At 37.2% G+C, this 10,282-nt stretch overlaps 1 protein-coding gene across 1 annotated transcript; it reads left to right on the top strand.

The window, feature by feature from the left end:
• The first annotated feature begins 2,727 nt into the window (after positions 1-2,727).
• On the top strand, positions 2,728-5,441 carry LOC145291260 (uncharacterized). The gene is made up of 2 exons (XM_080136870.1): positions 2,728-4,392; positions 4,514-5,441. Exon 1 carries the CDS (start codon positions 2,766-2,768, stop codon positions 3,249-3,251), a length of 486 nt encoding a protein of 161 aa, XP_079992996.1. The 5' UTR covers positions 2,728-2,765; the 3' UTR covers positions 3,252-4,392; positions 4,514-5,441.
• Positions 5,442-10,282: the final 4,841 nt, after the last annotated feature.

The raw sequence follows: 10,282 nt of genomic DNA, 5'->3' as shown, positions 1-10,282 counted from the left end.
TGGGCTTAAAAGAGGTAAAAAAATCTCCAAAATTGCCCAAAATTACAGTTTTTGCCATATAGCATTTGATCCATCCGTTAGATTTTCCTGAGACTTGGCCAAAATGTGAAAGCCATTGTTCTTAATATAAATTCAGTATGGGTGAACCTGGCAATATTCTGGTTCATATCCATCTGGAACTTTCAGGGCTAAAAAATGCCTCTTTAGAGCTCTTTTTACAGATTACTCAAAAACTTGATATTTATATCTATATAGTAGTTTTCCATGGTGTTGACTTAAATATACATGTCTTAAGACGTGAAACCGCACCGTTTGTCCATTTTCACTGGGATTCGGCGTTCCCAGAGATTCAAAAGTGGTGACAAATACTCCCAGAGTTAGAATAAATGACACTTTTTACCTAATAACTTTTGCCCCATCCATATGCCCAGTCCGTTAAATCCAAAATAGATGAGCAGCAGCTTGTTTCCCACAAGTTTTGACAAATAACAAACAGGATCCTGAACAAAAGCGTGCGTTCAATCCCAATCATCATTAATGGACCTGAGGTCATCTCGTCAGCATCAGACAAGGCCAAACTATTAGCCAAGAACATTGCAGCTAATTCTACCCTATGCGTCGAAGGCCATCAACTCCCCGTATTTCCTCTTATAACAGGCAACACGTTATGCAACAGACAAATATCTGTGCATGAGGTCGCCAAGCTAATCAAGAACATTGATTCCAGTAAAGCAACTGGCCCTGACAGCATTCCAATTATAGTATTGAAAAAGCTTCAACCAGAATTGCCCCCATACTTACAAAACTGTTTAAGCTTTGCCTTAAGGAGAAGTGCTTTCCAACACCCTGGAAGACCTCATTAGTCTGCCCTGTATTTAAGAATTCAGGTGATAAGTAATCTCCCTCTCAGTACAGATCAATAAGTCTCCTGTGCGTCATGAGTAAGTTGCTGGACGTAGTCAACCACCTCAGCAGAAATAACCTTCTTAGTGACACGCAATATGGTTTCCGTTCTGCTAGATCTACAGCAGATGTGCTAACGGTTTTAAGTCATAGTATTAGTGAATCTCTCGACAAAGGCTTCCTTTCTAGGGCAATTGCTCTTGACATATCCAAGGCCTGCGATAAGCTTTAGCATAAAGGCCTACTTCACAAGATTTCCAGTTACGGTATAACTGGAAATGTTTTCTCAATTATTAAATAATTTCTCTCTGATAGGCTCATAAGAGTAGTGGTTGATGGGCAGAAATCAGAAGCCCACAGTATTAATTCTGGAGTCCCTTAGGGGTCCATCCTGGGCCTAACTCTCTTTCTCATCTACATCAATGATCTCCCAAAACACATACTTAAATCATTCGTTGACAATTCTGCTGATGACACGGCCATCTATGGCAAGATAGCAAAGGCCGTAAATGACAAAGTTCTCTCTCCTCTGATCTTGAGAGCGTGGTTCAGTGGGGGAAGAGGTGGCTGGTTACTTTTAATGCATCTAAAACCAAGCGTCTATCTTTACATTATCGACGCTCTGATCCCACCTGGCATCAATTGAAATGGATGGCTCTCGTCTTGGGGAGGCTTCATGTTTTGACAAGCTTCTGGATTTGGCCTTTACTCCTGATCTGAAATGGAACGCGTACATAAAGTCGCTGGGAAAATGGTGGAGTCCTTCTACCGCTTCAGAAGATATCCCACTACTGATTCAATTCTCTATCTATATAAAAGCCAAGTACGTCCAAGGATTGATTACTGCTGCCACATTTTGGCAGAAGCTGCTAAAACAGCCTATCATGCCTTGACAGAGTTTAAAATAGACTTCGTGGCTTAGTGGGGGATTCCTTTTTCTCTTTCCTGTAACCACTCTCACACAGAAGAGACGTTGCGAGCCTGTCTTTGTTTTATCCTTATTTCCATGGCAAGTGCTCGTCCAAGCTCCAATCTATGGCCCACCCTCGCCAATCTTTCACGCAAAACACCCTCTAGCTGAAACCCTTGTTAATAATTTTCCCCACTCTTTATCTGTGCCTAAATCCAAACGTAGATTCCATGAGCAGAGCTTCTTTCTCAGAAGTGCACGCCTTTGGAACACTCTTCTTGTTGCCTGTTTCCCACTTGACAATTTGGATGTCTTCAAGTCCAACATAAACAAATTCCTCATGAACCGCCACCTTAAGTAAGTCACTTTATCAGTACTCCAATACTAACGATTATTACGATCCTATCCCATTGATTACTGAATACACAATAACCCTTATCCGCGAGTGGCTTCCGAGCTTTGATAAGTGGTGACCTCCAGGTAAAAAAAGTGAAACTTGGCCAAAATGTGAAGGCAACGTTGGCCCTTCACACCTCTCACATTCATCATTTCTTCACTATTTTCTTATGGCGTCATCCCACATGCAGCAAGTGAGGGGGATTGTGCACGCGCGACTTGTCTTAAATGGAATTAAACGTTAAGTTCAACTAAGCAACGCCGGGCACATTTGCCAGTATTAAGAAAAAAAATCAGGTGGTTCTTATTTATTTCAAGGACAGCATCTGGTTGCTATTATTGCAATAAAAATAAATAAATGTTTACGTGTTCCAAAGTGCAATTCATTAAAAAAAAAAAAAAAAAAAAAAAAAAAACTATTATGCAAATGAGTTAGAAAAATATCTAACATTTGATTTGACAACAAAATGTTTATAAATTATATTATTTGTGTGCTTGGCATTAGAATCTTTCTCGGTGTGCAAGCGTTGCTGTTCATCTAATACAGGCGTTGACAATGCATTTTTCAAAACGCCTGTTCATTTTGCTACTCATTCTGTTGAGGGTGAGTGGAAACGGCGGACAAAATAATGAGGAGGCAGAGGGGAATACATCAGATAATACTGAGTCGGTAAACACAACGGAGCAGTCTGAAGTCAGTGGCATATCGTCTATGCAAGAGAATTGTTCTTCAATAACTCTCCTCGTCAACGAGCAAAACTGTGAATCAAGCGAGGGATATATTACCTACCGTGTCCATGAACGTATAATGGAGATTCCAGGAGCTAGCTCGCTGGAAGCAAGCACTGCGAAAATTCCTTCGAATGTAATCTATTCCTCTACTAATGTTATGAATACAGTGATGGGCATCTGTGCTGTGGTTGCCTTCTTCAACAGAAGGATGATCCGCATGTATCTTCTCGAGCCCGTAGTGCATCAAGAACGTGAAAGCCCGTTGCTTCAAAATCGAGATAACTCTGAATCTTCTGATAGCAGTGGCTGAAACTGTAATCTCCCATATTCGTTATTGACGAACCCCACCCCTCGCAATAGCTTTTTTGCAGAATTCCCTAACTTCTAGTTTTATATACAAATCAAAACTTTGTCTTAAACATTCTGACTCTAATGATTTTCTTATCAATTTTAACACTTCAGATGTATATTTGAAATTTTTAAACGTCTAAAATCTATACGCTCACGTGTACTTGTATAAATATTTCGAAACTCTCGTTACTGATAGGATTTAAACATTTGTAAAATGTCCATGTAGTTCAATTCGTATATTGACATGTTATCTAGTTCCAGCGAAAACTGGATTGTTTGTAGCGATACTTTTTCAGTTTTAAAATATTACTGAAACGATAGCCAGTTTTTTTTTTACTTTTCTATATTTCATTGTCTCGTCATTAGATCTTTTTGAAACCGCTAGCTCGAAAATTGCGTAGCTTTCGTGTCCGTACTCAATACTACAACCTGTCTTTCATCGCAAAGGCATTTTATATTCGGAACTTAAATCTTACCGGCCTAACATCTTACTAACCCGCTGCTTGTTTTTGTTTTACGTCGGGTTTCTATCGGGATTTGCTTTGAACATTCGACTTAAAACCAAAACATTTAAATATTTTAACATTTCTTAACGAAAATTGTACATCTTGCTTCCGATTATTTTAACTCCGAAGTAATTTCCAGGAATGTGGAAACCAATTTACGTCTGGGACACAATCTCTGAACAATTTTATCATTGCACGGCTGAATTCTGTCGCCTTATAGTTAAATAGCATATATATATGCTTTACCAAGTTGTAAATGAACACCATAGATGAAATCCTGCGAAGATATATTTCAGTGAACTCTGTGCAAGTAAATTCCGTTTGACGCTAAGCTTTGCACATAGGAAACTTCCTAGCAAAATTTCCTACGCATATGCACACTTGAATCTGCGTTATTTATCACAAAATGGATTGCCAATGTAATATTACACCCTCAAACTTTGATTTCGCAGTATCGTACAAGTTTCAGTTCTGAACATGTCTTTTCTAAATTTAATACTAAAATTTTATGTTGACTTGACCAGGGCTGGCGAATTAGATTAAAGTCCAGCGTTAAAGAAAGCAGATTTGCTCTAAAAAGTATTGCTTTATACGGTAAAAAATTATTATAAATAGTAATTAACACATTTTTAACCTGGGTAAAAGTAATTTTTGAACATTTCCACTCCAACAATTTCCCGTTTTATATGCTTTTTTTGGGTTTTTTTTTTTTCAGGCTGGAACGAAAACATTGCCTCCTTAAAGGTTTTCCGCTTAATGAAAACCGGTTTTTGTTGCAGAAATCTACTAGTTTGACAGTTGTGTAGAAATCCAACGAGCGATAAGACTCTTCCTGGATCTGAAAGTGAAACCATGTTCAACAGCGAGATCGAAGGTGCGCCGCTATACAACGCCTGCTCTATACCAATTCAAGTTATAACACCATTACCAGCACGCTTAAAATGCAAATACGAACGGCTCAATGCTAGAGAGCGCAACTTAACGCATCGGTCGACCCAACAGTAATGGTATTGAGTGTTTTCAAGTTAGGTCCACATCCTGCCACCTCAACTCTTCGATGTCGGCTTGAAAGTCAACTCCAAATGTGTGTCTGGATGTGCTGAAGAGTGGTGACCCCCTGTTGCAGTCCTATGACCGCTGGCAGACCCTGGGTGTGGGAGCAGTACTTGGCGCCGACCGACAAATTCTGAAATCCATGTTTGGCTTCAGAGAGTGCTTTCACTTTATACCCTTCCCTCACTGGCCCTTCTCCCTCCTCGACCTAAACTCGCCGGATTACGTTGTTTGGTCAGCTCTTAAGGGCATCAAGTTGACCTCTAACACCAAATCCAGCCTGATCGCCGAGCTCCCGCCGACACTTGTTGTTAAGAGTTACAGACCATTATCAAGGCGGTGATTAAGCCGGATACATTGAATAGGTGCCTATACTACTTAATCAAGTTATCTGAATTGATTATTTTCAATAAGTTTTAAAATAAAGCTGTATTTATTTGAGGGCTACAATTTTATCTGTCTACCCTGTATTTTACATTTTGGTGTAGAAATTTTCCGCTGTAAACGAAGTTCTAGAAAGCATGGAAATACTTTTAAAGTTTTTTTCCGTTTTTGCCACAGACTAAATTTAAACCTGTTTGACCCGAAAATTTTTAGTTGTCATAAAGACCAACACTTGAAAATGCGAAGGACAATTCTTTTGCATATTGTTTTGCGAACTGTTATCCTCATCTTCATAGTTGCTTCACGACGTTTCAACCAACTATTCCTCTGGCCGTCAGGGGTTTAGCAGCGACGAGATAAGAATGCTGAATATCCTCCGTAATCACTGCCTTCCATAGTTGTCATCTCATGAATTTGCCCAACTAATCCTCTGGCCGGCTTTGGGTAGAATTGAAACTGCTATTTCAGACAAATCTCACCTGGTACCGTAGACGGCTGTCTACTGCGCTACGGGCCCGGAAGGGCGTTGAATGTCAGATTTATTTTTGTCTTATAAATCCAATTTTTTTTTTTTTTTTTTTTTTTTTTTTTTTTTTTTTTTTTTTTTTTTTTTTTTTCGTGAAACAACTATGAAGATAACAATCAGCAAAAAAAATACTTATCTGCAAGGATTCTAATAAAGCAATTCTTTTGGTATCAAATTCTGTCCAAATTTTCATTCTCTTTATCAAACACAATATTTCGTGATTTTTTTTTTTTTTTAAAAACAATATTTTGTATCCATTGATAGTTTACAATTATTCAAATTTCCTATCTTATACATTAGTTGATAAATATTTTTCTAGACCAGGTTTAAATATAGATGCATTGATGTTTTATACTTTAATTTTCTATTTTTGTCACTTCCTTTTTCTATTCTCTCTACGGTAAAAAAAGTGCACGGTGACCAGCAATACAGCGTCAGATAGCATCTGGCTTCTACAGTAAAATTAAAGTAAACCTTCGTTTGCTGTTCCAGGATATTCAGGGAACGATTACTACAAACTTTGATAACAAGCATAGCTGCGTTCTAATACAATCATCCATGTTTACATGGAGTATTATAGTGTAACTCTGATATAAGATACTTATCTGGTCTTTACAACTTTCTCTGTACATTAACAAAGACTCTTATTTGGAACCAGAAAACATCTCTTATATCCAGTTTTATTTTATTCGAGTCTTTTATATCAGGGTTACACTGTATTGCTATAGTTGGTTCTTGTATTAAAAACTGGTTTATTATCTGCCACTAATATTTATGTAAGTAATGGAAGTATCGAATAAAGTCTCCTATGTTCATTTTGATGTACATCTTGGCCATGAGGGATGGACTTCTTAAAATCGAGTCGATTGCTGCCGAACTTTACGACTGTATCTAAAATTAACTAATTCCCTGTTTTCTCTCCTGATTATTAAGCGTAAACAACTGTTGGAATTTTATAGACGCTTTTCCGGCTCTGAATCAATGTCGTTTCCTACATATTTTGTACCGTTAGATAGAAAGTAATAATTAAGGTCTTATTTCATCCCAGGAAGTATTTTAAAGCTGGTATGTAGCATTTTTTTAGTAGCTGATTCAAATATCTGTAGTCAACTTCGAATTCTGACTGTCTGTGGTATAACATTCAAATACCCCCAAAAGGAAAGTCCTTGTTTGGGGACCAGTGAAGTTGCTCCTATATACAACTCTTACATAAAAAGGTATTTGCCAGGGCATATGGTGCTACTGGATAAGGCACTAGCTTCTTGAATAAAAATGTATCAAACATTGACATTTTTTTCCTTTCTCTTAGAAAAAAGTAAATGCTCTGCAAATTAAAATTAATACATATATACATTTACCATAATTTTTAGAATGAGAACAAGCCAAAAAATGGCATGACTAGAAGAATAGGTAGCTAGCTAATACAGGTGTCTGCAGTAAGGTTTGACGTAAAAGCTCTACAAAAAACTTCCATTAAACCCCGTAAGCTTGGACTAGAGCGAATTATATAAAATTTCCATTTCAATATTCTCAATAATACTACACATGATTTATATTTGATATCGAAAATGAAAAGATGTAACGAGTGGAATGATAAAATTATCGCCATAAAAAAGACATGATCCCATTTCTCTTGGAAAACTGGGTTTTCTTTTTCTGTAAATTTTTTTGTTTGCAAAGCATCTACTAGTTGACCGGTTAAGTACAAGTTTCAAGAGCGATAGGGCCTTACTTTCATGCCATATGACACAATGTTTACCGAGCGAGATCGGAGATGCGCCGCTGTACAACTCATGCTCTCTACTGATCTAAGTTATGAAAACAGGACTATTACCAGCACCCTTAAAATGCAACGAATAATTGCCACGAAGAACAGATGTACCTAATGTGATAAAGTTTTCGTCTACGGTTCTAGTCTTTGCTGTGGTTTCAAGTGAGGACCAGATCATGCAACCCCGAAGTAGGCTTGAAAATCAACACCAAATTGTACATAGATAGGCTGAGGAGTGTGGTGATTCCATGATGCAATCAGATAGCTATTGCAAGACTCTGAGTGAAACAGCAGGACTCTGCGCTGGCTCACACATGCAAAGAGACCAAGGCTTGCCTTCAGAAGGAGTGCTACGACTTTGTACACTGTCCCCGCCTACCCCGACCCGAGACAGCAAAATCACTTCGTTTGATAATACGTTTAGAAGATCACCAATCACCTCCCACAACACCAAAACCGTCATTCGCCGAGCTCCCGCTGGCGTTTATGGAGTAGGCGTGCTCCCAGTTCCGGACCCTATCGAGGCCGTGATTCAAGCTGTTAGGCGGCTACTTGAATAGATATCAGCACTACTATACAATCAAGTTACCTGAATTCATTTTTTCAATAAAATTGTAAAAATACAGCTGTAGTGCTCTTTTCCTTAAGGCAACATTTTTATCGTTCCAAACTATGTCAAACCTAATGCTAACGTTATTATGATTCGGACCATCTTAGTAAGTTTATTCGAGACTTTTGTATGGAAAATATCTAATCGTGACGTAGGATTCGCTTCAAAATTGAAAATGTGTGTACAGATAATTTGAAATAAAATCGTTTCGGACGCATATTTCAGAATTCTCAGCCGTTTATTTTCATAGAATAAAACTGATATAATGAAAATCTTTTAGCGCGTAAACTAGACTAACTAAAGAGTAAACGGCCAACTATTACGTGTACGTTGGAATAAAACAAAAATATTGCAAGAACACTACAAGAATTAAAATGAACTGGAACTAAAAAAAACAAACTATCTACACAAAACTCATACAGTAACGCAACACGATTCGTACACTAGATTAGAGTTAGACATGAGCGATGACGATAATAAAGTTAGATTGCTAATGTCCTTCCTCAAATGATACCAAAAGGAGCTTTTCAATACATTTGCTAGACGCCGGGGTCAGTCTTCTTGCGTAGATTGCGTCGTTACGGGTCATAACGTCGGCACCAAAATAAACAGTCTCGACCAGTGCTTCTTGGGCCGTGACACGATGGCGCTACATAACTGTATTTATATTTGAAGTAATAAAATGCTCGAAAAATTATTTTAGCACATAAGAAATTATTAAATAAATTATCAATTCCTTTCATTTAGCATAAAACATTATAGGGACATTAAGGAGAACATTTTCCTTTTGAATTCAGTGAAATAATCTACCGGACAATATCTTTAACGAGCAATAAGCTTACAGATATTTTTCATTTACGCAGATATCGTGTTTATTATTAGACCACTTTTCATCGATTATTTAATATACACCTGGACGATGACGATAAAAGCTTGTATACTGATGAAAAAAAGTATGTTGCAAATTCTTCGATTGATAAAGTATGTCTTTCCTCAAATGATACCAAAAGGAGATTTCATTACATTTACTAGACGTCGGGTCCAGTCTTCTTGCGCAGATTGCGTCGTTTGGGATCATTACCTCGGCACCAAAATAAACAGTCTCGACCGGTGTTCCTTAACCTGTGGGCTGTGATACCAATGCTATGAGGTCGCCAATTTAGAACCGTTTTATATAACACGCGGTGATAAAATACTACGTGAATTTTGGGAAAAAAAATTCAGAAAAAAATTCCCTGTACTATCATCAGACCTCACAATAAGGAATGTATTGTAGTTTATAATACATACTTATGTGAGGCGCATATATACATACATATATATATATATATATATATATATATATATATATATATATATATATAAATCAATTAGTCTCTATGTAATTTTCCTCCGTATATTTGACCCTTTTTAAAATCTTATTTTCCTCGATTTAGCTCTGTTGAGCGAGGAACGAAACCTGGTTATCTAACCTTTATTTTCATTTTTTTTAAAAATCCTTATGTTGATTGGTCTGTATTTAGCCATTATTAAATGCCGTACCCCCCCCCAAAAAAAAAAATTGTCAAATATTTTAAGACCAGGTACGCACCTGATTTAATCAATAGATTAAATGCATTAATAAAAATTCAAAGTAAAATCAGGACTGTCCAGGCAAATTAGATCTTATTTAATGCGTGATTGAGCAACAAAGTTTATGCTGCTTTTATTTTATTTAAACTAAGGCTAAGTTACATTCTGGATAAAAAATTGAAAGTGATTTTATCTCCAACTTTTTGTCCAAGCTTTATTGTAATCTGGCAAGTTTAAACAAAAAAAATATCATGAAATGTGAAAAGATTCGGTTGGCATTTATGGTTTTTCGACCAAATTAGATTTTCTAGATATGTTGCAATAATTTATGAACCTAGCCTTTCTAGGTTATCGTTAAAATATCAAAAGAAGTTGCAACATTTGATCTTTAAAAAATATGGTCGTTCGCCGAACCCTAGTGTTACTCAGAACGTCCTAAATCTCTCTTCCGCGCAGTTGTCTGAGCTTGGACTTAATATTCTTTCGCATGGCTCGGACTTCTGCATTCCTCCCATACCCAGAACGCGTGAAGAGATATATGCTGAATTTGAAGTCTTTTTTGCTCAAT

This window comes from Euprymna scolopes, chromosome 12, assembly GCF_053919585.1.
Source record: "Euprymna scolopes isolate OS-2025 chromosome 12, ASM5391958v1, whole genome shotgun sequence".
In the NCBI taxonomy this organism is placed as follows: domain Eukaryota; kingdom Metazoa; phylum Mollusca; class Cephalopoda; order Sepiida; family Sepiolidae; genus Euprymna; species Euprymna scolopes.
The sequence above is the reverse complement of the archived record's forward strand: the minus strand, read 5'-3'. Positions and strand labels throughout refer to the sequence as shown.

What these genes read in the sequence shown, in the direction of transcription:
- LOC145291260 (XM_080136870.1), top strand. Translation starts at nt 2,766, where the DNA reads ATGCATTTTTCAAAACGCCTGTTCATTTTGCTACTCATTCTGTTGAGG.